This window comes from Sycon ciliatum, chromosome 3 (assembly GCF_964019385.1).
Source record: "Sycon ciliatum chromosome 3, ocSycCili1.1, whole genome shotgun sequence".
Taxonomy (NCBI): Eukaryota; Metazoa; Porifera; class Calcarea; order Leucosolenida; family Sycettidae; genus Sycon; species Sycon ciliatum.
The window spans coordinates 10,088,666-10,103,960 of record NC_088645.1 but is presented as its reverse complement, the minus strand read 5'-3'; the positions used below and the strand labels follow the sequence as shown (position 1 = coordinate 10,103,960).

Sequence of the window (15,295 nt, the reverse complement as noted above, 5' to 3'; positions counted from 1 at the left end):
TTCGAGGATTCATCAGAGTCGCCGCGGAGAGCTCGTTTTCACGAATGGAAGCCTCTTCATTCGTGGCATGCACGCTCCGAATCCGTTAGGCACACATTTTTTGGCAAGGTACACGTAATTTTGTATGTGGTTTTGGCAGGTACACATTTTCCCTTGATTCCATGATCCATGCACGTGTGCGCGAGCCAAGATAGGCCGCCGTATTCGTAGTTGCCATGCACATTTGCATTACGACTTGCGAAACCTGACTTCTGTTTTCAACGAAACGATTACGAGCCGAATCAAACTTTCGTTTCGCATTCGATTCGTAGCAAATGCGAAAGGTCCTTGGTACAACTCACGGCAACGATCTAGCATTCTAGTCTTCTAGCAAGAGAAAATGAGCTCCATTCAGAATCACTCTAGATTCTTGGACAGGACTCAGAATAATTATTATCTGTATGTGTAGGTCGGTAGTGAGTCGCTGCTGTTATCAGGGACAAGCAGACCCTGGCTTTCCGCGCACTGCACTCAGTGCTGCTCACTGGCACTGCACTCCAGCTCAGGGCTGCTCACTGGCACTGCACTCAGTGCTGCTCACTGGCACTGTACTCAGCGCTGCTCACTGGCACTGCATTCAGTGCTGCTCACTGGCACTGCACTCAGTGCTGCTCACTGGCACTGCACTCAGTGCTGCTCACTGGCACTGCACTCAGTGCTGCTCACTGGCACTGCACTCAGTGCTGCTCACTGGCGCTGCACTCAGTGCTGCTCACTGGCACTGCACTGTCCGGCATCCTCTACATGTAGACAGTAAAAGCTGTAACTAAAGACCACCGTGACTAGCGACCAGCCTGGTCTACAGACCACTTCGCCAGGCACGGACGTCTCACATCATTAATTATTATTATGGTTGGCGGTGCAAACCTCTAACTAAGGACCACCTGCCACTAAAGACCGCTTTCTCTGGCCCCAATGCCAGGGTGATCGTTAGTCACAAGTTTTACTGTACATACATGACATTCAGACGTTCAGATAGTGTACAGTGTGTCTTTGTATCGTGGCCATTATGTCATTCAATCCTGGCAATGATGTTGTATCCTGAGCATTGCATGTTGGTCTTGCACGGCTCCAAGGGTACCTATCCCATGGCCCATGTTCCCCTTGGCTCCACCCTGGACATGATTGTAATCTTGTGGCAGGCCGATGGCCCATGCAGCTATGCGCGCTAATGCTGCTGTTCTTCACAGCACTGAACTGAAGTGGCTATGAATACCTTGGTGTGTGCACTGGACTCCAAGACTGACAATGCACCCTCTCCAAGCCCTGGAAAATTGTACAGCCCAGAAAAAAGAGGCAATAATCCCCCCCCCCCCCCGTAGGTACACGTAGGAGGCAATATGACAACATCTGCCCGTGTTGGATTTGTAATCTAGGATAAACTACATTATGGATACTGAAGCCATACGTTGCACGTTCATCAACGGATGCATAACATTCATAAGCGAAGTCATTTGGCTTGCGAAGTCACTGTCAGCCACACAAAACGTAGATTATTTTGCCCGGACGAATGCTCCCTGGATGCCAAACTTTGCCGAACACCTCGAACTCAGGCAAACACGCAGCAAACATCAAGCGGCACCCAGCCGCAGGTAGCAAACACGAGCAGCATGCGAGCAGCCACAAGAGCCACAGACCACACAATCGACCAAGTAGAGAACAACCGGAAAGCATTTAAAAATAATGATAATTAAAATAGAATTGCCGTTCGAGTACGGAGATCGTCATCTTCACCAACAAAAGCAATAGCCGTACGTGTGGCATAATAATTATAGGATTGAGAATACAGCTGCAAACTGGGAATTCTAATACGGAACTAAAAAATGAAGGAGAGCACTTCAACTCATCTGCCTGGGCCGGGTGGCACAGTTGTACACCATACTCTGTGTATACACTGTGCATGTACCTTGGTCTGCTGCCAGCGATACCAGATAGGGGTGGCTAGACAACTAACAACGCTGCGACTGGAAATATGGGTGCCACTGGTTGGTATGGGTGCCACTGGTTGGTATGGGTACCACTGGTTGCTATGGGCACCACTGGTTGCTATGGGTACCACTGGTTGCTATGGGCACCACTGGTTGCTATGGGTACCACTGGTTGCTATGGGTACCACTGGTTGCTATGGGCACCACAAAGAGTACACAACCCCGGGGGCAACAGGCAATCCTTGAAGACCGGGTCAGAGTGACATGGCTCAATGAGAGTGTTGACAAGTCAGCACACCAAAGCTTTCCCAAACACCTGGTTGTTACATGTACATGATGTACTCTTGTTACCACCAGCTCTGTAGATACTACGGATGTGAAATGTGTCCTACCAAGGCAGTTCCTGCCGGAGCTATGGTATAAAATAGATTCAGCCTATACCTAAAGCTTTGCTCAACTCTAGAGCTATCTAATTGAAAAAGTCTTTTACGATCAAGCGCCGACGTCGAACTGTCAAGGCAGGGATTCAGGTTCTATGTTAGGGGTTAGGTTGATTCGAGCTGCAACTTTCGGATAAGTAGACAATTGGCAGTGTGCATGCACGGCTTGCACGTGCACACACACACACACGGCGTGCGCGTGCGAGTGCAAACACACACACACTAACTTCTAGTTTGCCGGATTGGCTGTGTGCTCCTCTGCACTCGTCACGGCAGCAAAACTTGCAGGGTTGTGACGGCGTGCCTGGTTTGATCTACGCCTAACGCGCGGCCGTATCGTCGTGTGTCTCCGATGCCTTTGCATGCTACTGAGCTGAACTGAGCAGTGCATGGCAGTTCTACTAAGATTGCTATAGGTCTGCTTTCCCCGACACTTTACTGTCATCCGGGTCATGTTCCCCGTTTGTCCGTGTTGTCCCTGCAACGGTAGAATCATCACTTTGGCATTGTGCTAGCGGCCGACCTAGGACTGTCTCTTTGCTTGCTCTCTCAGCTGGCCGCTGGTTTGGAGGGCATTGCTCCGGTTGCTGCGCGCGTCCCATCTCAAGGTCGTATGTTGCACTACTGGTACTGTCATGTTGTTCCTGCTGGTCCGGCCGCTGGTATATCTCAGGCGGATGCGGAACCCGCCGTTGGATGTGAGCCAGAGTGAGACCAATGGCCAGAACGAAAATGATGAGCACAGCCAGAGCCAACATGGCTACTGTGACGTAAAATGGAATCTGAAATCCTGACGACGACTCTGAGCAGGTGCAGTGAAAGCAAAGCCACACAACAGAACGACGAAATCAATACAAAATAAGTCTTCCACATTGCCTCACAAGTTGTCATCATATTTGATAACTTTAGCAAGCTTCCTTCTTCTATTTTCACATTCTGCTGACCGGTTACTGCATATGTGGTCCAGATAATACCTTTGAGAAATGAGTTATTTTCATATTACACTGTTAATCTTTACAAGTGCCCATGAGTTCCAACCTCGCTCAATCTAAGGAGCGAAAAAGGTGCAGAGACCTGGTGCCCTCGGCCAGCCCGAGGCATTGTCTTCACACTGTACTAGACACAAACAACAAGATGAAGAGAGGGTGTGAAATGGGGTGTGTGTGGGGGGGGGGGGAGGGGAGAAAAAAACGTGCCAGGTAATTGCATGTGTGGCACAAGATTCTTGTGAACTTGTAGTTCATGCACCACCCCCCCCCCCCCCCCCCTCCCGAAACCTTTTAACACACACATGTACCGACTGACAAGTCAGTGAGCTCTGCAAAACGCAAACAGCAAAGACACTACCCCACACGAGAGTGCTCAACTACTACAAGAGCAGGAGCAAAATACGCAGTCTGCGGACAGCATGCTGTTTCGTTCTTTGTCACGGGACTCATCAGCGAAGCATAGAGAAAATGAGGCCGAACCTGATAGCAATGAAAAATAAATTTTCCAAGGCCAGATTTAAACCAGGCCCGAACGTACCTTGCCAGAGTGCTCAAACTGACAAGTCAGTGAGCTCTGCATAACGCAAACTGCAAAGGCACTACCCCAGTGACATGAGAGTGCTCAACAACTGCAAGGGCAGGAGCGAAATACTCAATCTGGGCATCTATACACTTTTAAGTGTATAGATGCCCAGATTGAGTATTTCGAAAGATGTATGTGCCAGTTAAAGGTCATGTGGATTCATTACTCACCAGGCTGTTCCGTGGATACAGGCTTATCCCCGTCTTCGAAAGCACCATTACCAGGTCCATCTCCTCCCGTCACTGCTGTTATAACTGGCTTTGTGGTGGCAATACTTGGAGTGGTGGTCGGCTCTGTGGTGGCAATACTCGGAGTGGAAGTGGTTGGCGGTGGTGTAGTGATGATGGTCGGAGTAGTAGTCGGTGGTGCTGTTGGAGATGGCGAGGGCGTAGGCGATGGTGTAGTCTGTGTGATTGAGAGTATGATAGCGACACAGGTAGACAGACAACACAATAACATTCACTGAAGGGGTCCAGACAAGACGGACCGCCGATGCCAACTGTGGAACAACAATTCAAAAGCTGTACACGAGGTCCCCCCCCCCCCCTTGTCGGGCACTGGTTGTGATATTTACCGCCTCACCCTCGCCACTAGGTGCTACATCTGCCATCCTCGCCACTAGGTGCTACATCTGCCATCCTGGTATAATCTGGCGGATTCCACAGACCAGCAACACATCAACACGGCAAACAGAAGATTACGAGTGGTGATGTTTTTTTTAAATAAATTTCAGGACCAACCCATCATTATACTAAGATGCCGTTGTGGGCCTGCATGGAATGCATCATTGCCCTGGCTTTCCAGCATTCATATTCCTTTCTGAATAACTCATACAAATACTGAGGTGCCTACCTTAACCACCGGTGTGCCGTCCACCAATCTGATACAAATCTTTTTCACTGGATCATCGAAACTTGAAGCCTCTTTAACAACAAAGCAGATGCTGTGACCGAGGTCCTTCTTCTGCACAGTTACCGCCACCTCGGAATATTTGCAGTTCAGTGTTGGTCCAAAACTGCACATGGAAAGGAAGGAAGCAAAGTTACATTGGGTATGATCCGAAGACATGAATACTGAGGATTGCCTCGGAACGAGGTTCTCTTCAGCCGAGGGTTGTCTTGTACCGGTATATACTGACCTCCCATATATGTGCATCTCGCTCATCCGGTCACTCTTTGTGCCAGAATGTACAGTCAAGTCACTGGAAGCTTCTTCACTTCCATGGTGGTGAGAATGATGACAAACTCCGTTGTCGTGTACAAATACGAGTACTCCAAACGTCAGTTCTAATCTGGGTGGGGGGGGGGACACTGGCCAGAAAAAGCCACTTCAAATTTAATAGCTGCATGGTGTAGACCATGCTGAATAGTGGGGGTAAATTCTTCAGCCTTGCAAGCTGTTGAACGGTGCAATTCCAGCACAAGTTGCTATCATTGTCACCGTAGCATCGCTTTCATTGCCTCCGGCCATGGGCGTCAAAACGTCAAACGGTGACTATTCGGCCTGGTCTACACCGACCGCACAGCTATTTGAAGTGGCTTTTGTTGGCCTGCGAATCCCTACGTCTTGGTCTTTTCTCCTTTTTTCCCTGTGCGCACACACCATATACTCTGGCATGCGCTGGGTGTTGGCAACCACCCAGGAGAATGAAAGACAAGTCACACGAAGACTGAGCAAAAGAAGGGAGCCGCGTGGGACCATCATTGTCGGGAACTTAATCTACAGCCTCTCGATTGGATATCGATTGCACACACCACTGCAACACACACACACACACACACACACACACACACCACATACACCATGTATACGCACACACACACACACACACACACGTATCACTTACTGCCGTGGGATTATGCAACTCGAAACAGTGGGGGCAATGCAGGCATCCAGGTGTTGACCCGGGGACAGGAGACGAGGAATTCTGCACATAAACGTTAGACTGGTAGCTGCTGTCCAGGAATCGATTGTGAGCGTGTAGGTTCTGAAAATTTGTGTGCTGTTGAACACGTACATCATGCCAGTGCTGCCCACTATCAAGACTCCCATGTCTGCAGAAACACAACCAGAGCGCGCACGGAGCATGCACAAAGCACGGACAGAGCACACAGGAAGAACATGGAACTTATTTTTTTAAAGAAGATATCCGTGTGCTAGGCACCGGCGGATTATGCCCGAAAAGGTGGCAGATTCTGCTCGAAAAGCAGTGAAATTGGCAGAACCATACAAACCTTATGGCGGGCAATTCCTCGAATTCTGCTCCATTTCTTTATCCACATACCAAACATGCATGAAACTTACCAGAAAAAGTACCGAATTCTGCCAATTTTTCTGCCGGCATTATCCGCCGGTGCCTACCCTTAGGTGCAGGTAGATTTCTGAGACAGTGCAATGGCTCAGGCGCATCCCAGGACCGCCGGATGCAGTATTTGACGGGTCCGGCAGTAATGTGGCCCTTGATACAGTTTGTGTAGGATATGGCGATGGGTATACATGTACATGCTCTCCTTAGTAGCGAACATGTGCTGGCGGCCAACAAGTTGGTCCGGTAATAACCTGACCAACCGGATTGGTTCCGGCGCGCCTGATCCAAGTCATCCCTATTAACCTCAGTGTTTACCTTCCCCTGCCCTATCCCTAGAGCCCTGTCTAGCTTATTTGCACCAGCTGGTCAACAAATCTGCATAGCGGGTGGGGTATCCACTGTACACGGGGTTCAGTGGCCCCGTACCCCCCCCCCCCCACACACACACACGACCACCTTTGACCTTTTGACTCCCAATGCCGGAGGCGATGATAGTGATGCTACCGCAGAAGTCATAGCAACTTGTGCTGGGATAGCACCATTCAACGGTTTGCATGGCACACACACACACACACACACACACACACACACACACACACACACACACACACACACACACACACACACACACACACACACACACACACACATTGTGCACCATAGTTCATTGTGTGTTGGCACTTGCACTTACACATGTGCATGTGTGTGTGTGCATGCGTGTGTGCGTGTGTGTGTGTGTGTGTGTGTGTGTGTGTGTGTGTGTATGTGTGACTGTGTGTGTGTGGTGTGTGTATCTGTTTGTTTGTTGGTCTGTATTTCAGTTTGTAGTTCTGTGTGTTGCTATCATACACTGACAGTTGTTCAACATTCCACGGGTACGACACATTCCACGGGTACGACACATTCCTTGGCGCTAACCCAAGGCATGAGCATGCGTGCACAGCACGAATATCATGATCATTGGCACAGTTTGCATGAGCAGCTACTCAGCTACTCGCAGCGTACACAGCGTACAGTCACAACACGTGCACAGGGCATGGACACCCTGGACTGCCGCTTTCACGGAGCATAGTGACTGATACTGGAGCCCTGTCCCGAACCCAACACGTGGCATGTCACTGAGTCTTCCGCCAAAGGCCACACCAGAACGCACGTGTGTGAGAGTGCACACGGATACTCTGCAGAGTGTATTTATGGACACGCTAGGACCCAGGCATCTACATTGTTACTAGTGAAGTGTGTTCTAAGGGGATAGACGGATACTGGCTTTTCCACCATCTCACTGGAATGCTATTGCACTGCAGAATGGGTTGTATATGTTCTGCAAATCAGTGCACTCCTGCTATGAACTCACAACTGTCTGTGTGCAGGATGATCATGCCTGTGACATGTGCCAGCCCACCCGTGATCAGCCTTATCACGCCATCGGCTCAGCTCGTAGCTAGCTCACACACAGGCAAACAGTGCTGATCGCCTTCGCTCATACATCAAGCCAAAACCAACACGCTCCTTCTCAGTCTTGCCAGCCCACAACGGCGTCAAGGCGAACTCTTCAGGTCTACTACAATCAGATAAGCCTGCCCTGATTGAGATTGTTCATGACCCATCCGTCTGTGAACAAACAGTACTGCAGGGTCACCTTTTGACACTTATGCATACATTGCAGATTGAATGACAAAAGAAACTCAAACACAAGGTCTGAACTCTGGCCACCGTCATCTCGATACAGCCCCCCCCCCCCCCCTCCCTGTGGATGCTGGATCACCAAGCAGTCCTGGGAACTTTGAAGGACTTCGAACAACAGAATTTGTTTGTTCATGATCACGTTTCACTGCCTATTTTCCTATGCTTTAGTTACGAACATGAGCCAGCTGACAACCTACTACCCCAGGTTACTAGTATACAGGTACAAGGACGACATTCACAGGGACATCTACTTCTCTTGCACAACAGCTGGCTACAGCACGCTATGGTTCAGTGGGGACATGTGGGACTGGGAGTAGGCCGGCTTACCGCTATGGTCACCTCAAATCGCAAATCACGCTCATTCAATCATGCTGTAGAATGGAGGACACCTAATTACTGTTTACACCCCGCTACAGTACTGCAACCCAGGGAGAAGGGACATGTCACGTACAAACTTTAGTGAATGAACGGTGTCCGTGTCCGTTGTGAGTTCATACACAATACATGTAGATCGAGTACTGTAGACTCAAATCTCTCCTCTAGACTAGCAGCTCGAACTCACCATCGTAAGGTTCAATGCCGGAGCATTTCGCTACGTCCAGCGACGGGATGGAGCCCAGTGTGGCGTTTCCGCTGATCGTCTTTGCATGACTGCCCCACTCACAGGCGAGCGCTACACTCGTGACGAGTATACAGAGTCGCTGGACTAACGAATATGTTCTCATCCTGTCCGGCGGGTAGTCGGACGATCCCGTCGACTGCTTTGATCACTGTCTGCAGGAGTGGTTTGCACCTCTGAATATAATAAGAAACACACCACGAAATGCATGATGAATCAGTGTATGACGACGGAATAAGAACGAAGCCTCGCATGAGCACCACGACCACGTGCACTATAAAAGGAGCTCTTCGTCTGTTGGGTTTGTGACATGCGCTGCGCTAAGCCAAGCACTGACTTATTTTAGTCTTCTACCTCTGCCCTTCGCTGCGCACCTACCAGCCGTAATGTACCTGAAAGCACCGCTTCCTCCTCACTCGCTATCTCTACACCGAAGACCCTCCGCTACTGCGGAAAGGATCAATCACAATTTTGATACATTTCCTCCCGTGCCCTTTCCCCTCCAGCCAAACTAGACGGCAAGCTTCGAGGTTTCCACGGCAGGGACATCTGCCTTTAGGCGCAACATCAAGGCATAACGATTTGCAAACCCCAGTCACAGACTCAGAGAGCCTTTCGGTTGAACGAATTGGGTGGGATTTCTTCACTGGAGCTGAAATGAATCTGACCGAAAAACGAAGACGATACGTGACATCCTCGACGACTTCCCTCGGCCTCGGGTCCGGGTTGCGAAGATTAGTGATAATCTACACTTTGAAGAGATTCGATTTAATACTATGTGTTCGCATCCGGGCTGCGTTCGCACTCGCAACAAAAGCGAGCGCGCAAGCTTTGCAAGATCGACACTAGAGTCTAGAGTCCGTCTTTCACCCTCGACTGGGTGGCGTGAATGGCACGCTTCGCTAGCTTGTACAGGTACAGGTACACATGAATACATGAACACATCAGGCCGGAGCTGAATGAGTAAACTATCATTAGTTTGTTGGTGCGCAAAGACACAAATGGACATCAGGCATGATCAGATTGATCACCACCACCAAGTCTGTCTCGATCGCATCCATGGTCTGTCCACCATGGTCCACCCCAACCGGCCCAAGGCCCAAACCTCGACAGCACATGCATAACCACACTTTGTGAACTGGCTCCAGCAGAGAACAGCACCAGCCAGCATGCGCAGCTGAGCGTCGTTACAATCACTCTGTGATCAGACAGTACCGACCCCTCGAGCAAACAAACTACTTACTCTGCAAAGGACTCCAGGGGCGTTCTAGTCCAGCTCGTCCAGACGACGCAAAAGAAATTCGAGAGCGCTAACTTCCCTTGCTCGGCAACAAGCTCTACCATTAAATGTTGTTTGCAGGCAACCCTCACTGGTTCTAATCACCGCCGAGTCCGTTGAACTACTTGAAGTGTTTCTGTTCACCTAAATCATGTCTCTCCGAACTGAGTGCGATTCGCAACAAACGCAGTCTTTTATGATTGTAGTGACCTTTGCCTGGGACATTTGTGGTCTAGGGGTCTAGAGAATCCTGGGCAGGGGACTTGGAAACGGATGAGTACACACTCATGCAGACTACCCCTGGTACTGGTAGAACAGAACTGATCACATGCTCCGCTGGCATACAGCACAGGATTGAGCAGTGACAAAAATAATTGTTTACCCAGTCCTAGTTGATAATCAAATACTGCATCATGATCACGCGTGCACGAGCCAACGCGGGGACAAACACCCATAATTCTTATTTCGTGCCCACTTCGCGTCTTGACAGTGACATGATACCTGTCAGTGTCAAAGGTTTTGGAACTAAGGCCACCCTTTGTTAATTCATTGTTTAACGTCCTTTTTTTCGCGAAAAGGTACGCGGGAGGGCGAAAAAAAAACAAAAGCCCATTCCAAAAACTGGAAACCCCAATCAAACATTTTGACCAGTAAAGCATGTGATATATACAATATTTCTGGGTCTAACGGCACTTGCAGGCATAGAACAACACTCTTTGATGGTACACTGGAGCACATGCCTGATGAATCCAACAAAACAGGTACATAGCATGGAGTTAGCATGTCATGAATTCATTACATCTGGATTTTTACTAGGACACACACCGTACGATATTTAAAAGCCAACAAAAAAAGAAAAAGAACACAAGACAAAGGCATGCCCGGGAGGCAAGATTATAAGTTTAAGGTCATGATCGGCACACTGTGAAATTACACAATCATGTATTTACAACTTCGCATATTATTGGTACTACTACTTTCTTGTTTTTTTTTCCGGTCGGAGGCAAAAAGGTACGCGGGCGCGGACGTTAAACAACGAAAAAAGAAAGGGTGGCCTAATCGTCTGTGTAGATCTATGTCTCGCGCGCAGACAGATCGCCTGAACAACAGTCAACAGGACATGATTGTGATGATTCATGATAATGACGACCGGGTACAGCTAGGTAGGTAGATCTACGTATGTTGTACATAATAATTATCGTGTACATGTACATGTGTGCAGACTAGTAGTTCATATTATGCAGGTGTATGAAACGCAGCGTTACAGCAATGATATAGCCGGTTGTCTCTGCTCTGTCCTCCTCTACCTCTCTGTGGTGTTGAGCACCCTTGGCAATTCGGGAATTCACGCTAGGCATTGGCGGATAATGCTCGAAAAGGTGGCAGATTCTGCTCGAAAAGCAGTGAAATTGGCAGAACCATACAAACCTTATGGCGGGCAATTCGAATTCTGCTCCATGTTTTATCCACATACCAAACATGCATGAAACTTACCAGAAAAAGTACCGAATTCTGCCAATTTTTCTGCCGGCAGAATCCGCCGGACCCTAACCGTAGCCGGTTGTCTCTGTCCTCTTCTGCCTATGTGGACTGGGGACTGTGGTGTTGAGCGCTCTAGGCAGTCCGAGAATTCTCGCTACTGAAATTACTGTACATGATTGGTCACTACCTGTCTTGCACATAACTGATACCTTTTCAACACCCTCAACTAAACGAGGATGTTGGCGCTACAACCATGTATAAACTATTATTACGAACTGAGATGTTGCGACTTTGGCGGTAGAAAGAGTGGTGCTTTCTTGCAGGTTTGCCGAGAGGGCCGGGCATTATCTACCTGGTAGTTACTTGTAGTACAGACTTACAGTCATTTAGATCTGCATGAGCTGTGCGGAGCTACTCCGCAGGGATGTTAGGGCAAGTTGGTGTTAATGTTAGTGTAAGTCTGTGGTTGGCACTCTCTTCATAGGCATGGTTAATGTGCTTGCATCGCATTCCCAGTTGTTTACCTCTACAATACTACCAAGAGTCCGTATGGACGGAACTCTTGATACTACCAAGAGTCCGTATGGACTGAACTCTTGATACTACCAAGAGTAAGCCCTGGCTGTGAGCATTTACCGACTTCAGTGTAGTGACAGTCGAGGATGTGGCAAGCAGTTTGAAATCTGTGAACCCTTTCAAGGCAACAGGCAGTGACCAAGTTCCAAGCATCATCCTGCAAAAGTGTTATCGAACCATTGCCCCCACACTTACACGCATCATTAATATATCCCTGTCCTCCGGTGAGTTCCCCCTGTCCTTCAAGTTGTCCCACGTCAGTCCGCTCTTCAAGAGTGGAGACCCAACTTTGCCAAAGAACTACCGCCCTGTGTCACTGCTCCCAGTTATCTCCCGCATCACAGAAGCATTTGTAAAAAATCAGATCACGCAGTACTTGGACTCCAAGCAACTTCTTCCGCCTACTCAGTTCGCCTACCGAAAGCTTCACTCCACAGAAGATGCCTTAACGTATGCTGTTGATCGATGGCAAATGGCACGGGCAGAGCGCAAGTATACCGGCATCGTGTTTGTCGACATGTCAAAGGCCTTTGACCGCGTCAGGCATGAGCGACTCGTTACTGAACTGTTTAAGCTAGGCATCTCAGGAACTGCACTCAACTGGTTCTGCAGTTACCTGTCTGGCCGGACACAGCAGATCAAATTGCAGGATCAGTTGTCAGGGACTGTTCCTTGCTCTCGCGGTGTTCCGCAGGGCAGTGTCTTAGGCCCACTCCTGTTCGTAATTTACACTGCTGACGTCAAGTCAACGATGCCTCCGGATGTGGCAGATCAGGAATTCGCTGATGACATCGCTCTCGATTGCTCCAACGCGTGTCCCAAGCAAGTCTGCGAGTCTCTGTCGTCTGCAGTGACCAACCTCGCCAAGTGGCTAGATGACATCGGCCTACTTCTGAATGCCCAGAAAACACAAGTTCTGTTTGTAAAGCCAAGAGGCGGTGCTGATGTTCAAGAACATGTACGTTGTCGAGGACAACCCCTGGAAGCAACAACATCTGCGAAATACCTGGGTGTTGTAATCGACAATGACCTCTCCTGGCAGCCACATATCAGCCATGTAACACGCAAGATCGGGCCAGTAATTGGACAGCTATGGCGACACGGCAGGTCCCTGAGCCTAAGAGCACGCCAAGTCTGGTATGTCAGCATGATACAGGCTCATCTGTCCTATGGATCCAACTGTTTCTTCTCCAGTCTTTCCAAGCAGCTCCTGGATAAACTCCACCGCCTGTCAAAATCCGGTGTCAGAGCGACCCTGCAGCAAAGGACTCTGGTCCCGACTGCCCCCCTTCTCGAGCTACTGGGTGTGCCAAGCTTGCCACAGCTTCTCTTCCAGAAGCTTGCCATCTTCGTTTTCAAATGTTTAAATGACAAGACAAGTCCCCTGTTAAAGAATCTGTTCGTGCCAATCAACGACCCTGCCACACCTCAGCTGAGGACGACACGGGGTCAAGTGTCAAGCCTGCTGAGAGTTCCTTTCCTCCCTGGTCCTGCTGGACGTCGTTCAATTCAGTTTGTTAGCAGCATTCTGTGGAATGCTCTCCCAGTTGCAGTCCGTACGGAAGGTGATTGGCAGACATTTAAAGCTCTAGCCACGGCTCTCGACTTGCCCAGCCTTTACCCATATTAACATTCTCTGTACCTAACTTCATGTCGAAATCCATTTTAACAATCCGCATATCTCTCCTCCCCCCCTCTCTCTCTCTGTGTCTCTGACACACACACACTCTTTCTCTCTCTCTCTCTCTCTCTCTCTCTCTCTCTCTCTCTCTCTCTCTCTCTCTCTCTCTCTCTCTCTCTCTCTCTCTCTCTCTCTCTCTCTCTCTCTCTCTCTCTCTCTCTCTCTCTCTCTCTCTCTCTCTCTCTCTCTCTCTCTCTCTCTCTCTCTCTCTCTCCCTCTATCTATCTATCTCTCTCTCTGTTGTTATTGTTGTTGTTGTTGTTGTTGTTGTTGTTGTTGTTGTTGTTGTTGTTGTTGTTGTTGTTGTTGTTGTTGTTGTTGTTGTTGTTGTTGTTGTTGTTGTTGTTGTTGTTGTTGTTGTTGTTGTTGTTGTTGTTGCTGCTGCTGCTGCTGTCGTTGTTGTTGCGGTTGCTGTTGGTCATTTTGTGACAGCTTGTACAATTCCCTGTCCAGGTAGTAAAGCCGTCTCTCTCTCTCTCTCTCTCTCTCTCTCTCTCTCTCTCTCTCTCTCTCTCTCTCTCTCTCTCTCACTCTCTCTCTCTTGTTGTTGTTGTTGTTGCTGCTGCTGCTGTGGTGTTGCCGCTGCTGTTGTTGTTGGTCTGTTGTTGTTGTCGCTGTTGCTGTTGTTGTTGCCGTTGCTGTTGTTGTTGGTCATTTTGTAAGAGCTTGGACAGTTCACTTGTCCAGGCAATAAAGCAGTCTCTCTCTCTATCTATCTCTCTCTCTCCATCTATCTATCTCTATCTCGAATCTATCTCTTCTCTCTCATCATGCATGCGTCACACTCTCATGGAAATTTTTTATTTTTTATTTTATAAGATTGCATGCTTCACACTCTCATGTAATATTTCTTTCCTTTCTTCGTCTTTTTGTGAGAGCTTGGACAATCCACTTGTCCAGGCAAGAAGGCAGCAATGCCTGTTCATTCTGGCGAAGTAAAATAAAATATACCAACCAACCAACCATCATGGTGATATACGCTTGATACTACATGTACATCCATGCTGATTGAGGGCAGGCGATCACCCTAGCTACTGGCAGCCTAACCTCAAGCCAGGGAAATCTCCCCAACGGTCACAACAGGTGACGTAAGCTGGCAGGCATGCGATGTACATTGACCTTGAAGGCTTGCGCTTTGCAGCGACAGGGGTATGCAGCTCAGCTACAGTGCTGGCAACTGAAATCCGACCCCCTGAGCGGTGCGCTCACATCGCAAAGACCCAATACGGGGTGGTAAAACTACGAAACAGAGACCGTTAGAATGTGAACCCACCGTTCAGGGGTCGGATTTCAGTTGCCAGCACTGTACTTTGAAGTAGCACTAGCAGGGCGTGTTCACAGGTAAAGTACAGTTTAGTTAGCCAGATTCGCGGCCGCATCACCCGACGTGTTTTAGGGACACATCAAGCAAATACATGCACAATGTACATTCGCATCGGCGGGCCACCACTTCGCCCATATATCCTCAGGCTCAGTGTCGAGTGCAGATCTCACAAGTCAGTCATGGTCAGGGGAGAGGGGATAAGTAATAGTTGCTCAACAAGCGGGCGTGTTCACCGGTAGAGAGTGCCAAAAAGATACTGATAGTCTAAATTGAAGGGAGTTCCCTCAGAAAATGACCCGAGGAAGCTTTGCCGAACACAGTGCGGATGGGTTGCTGAAAGCTAATGACGGATAGTGAGCGA

General features: G+C 49.0%; 1 protein-coding gene across 1 annotated transcript; it reads right to left on the bottom strand.

The window, feature by feature from the left end:
• Window positions 1-1,692: 1,692 nt before the first annotated feature.
• On the bottom strand, window positions 1,693-10,061 carry LOC135811401 (uncharacterized). Its single transcript, XM_065324636.1, has 6 exons — window positions 9,836-10,061; window positions 8,536-8,768; window positions 5,826-6,033; window positions 4,832-4,994; window positions 4,150-4,384; window positions 1,693-3,209 (listed from the first exon to the last, which is right to left on the bottom strand). The coding sequence occupies exons 2-6, from the start codon at window positions 8,696-8,698 to the stop codon at window positions 2,818-2,820; spliced, it is 1,161 nt and encodes a 386-aa protein (XP_065180708.1). The 5' UTR covers window positions 8,699-8,768; window positions 9,836-10,061; the 3' UTR covers window positions 1,693-2,817.
• Between the last annotated feature and the right edge of the window lie 5,234 nt (window positions 10,062-15,295).

Excerpts from the sequence above, each read along its gene's own strand:
- LOC135811401 (XM_065324636.1), bottom strand. The coding sequence starts at position 8,698 with ATGAGAACATATTCGTTAGTCCAGCGACTCTGTATACTCGTCACGAGT. Across the intron at positions 4,995-5,825 it reads AGTTGCATAATCCCACGGCA|TTTTGGACCAACACTGAACT; the intron begins GTAAGTGATACG and ends TTCCATGTGCAG. Across the intron at positions 4,385-4,831 it reads ACGGCACACCGGTGGTTAAG|ACTACACCATCGCCTACGCC; the intron begins GTAGGCACCTCA and ends TCAATCACACAG.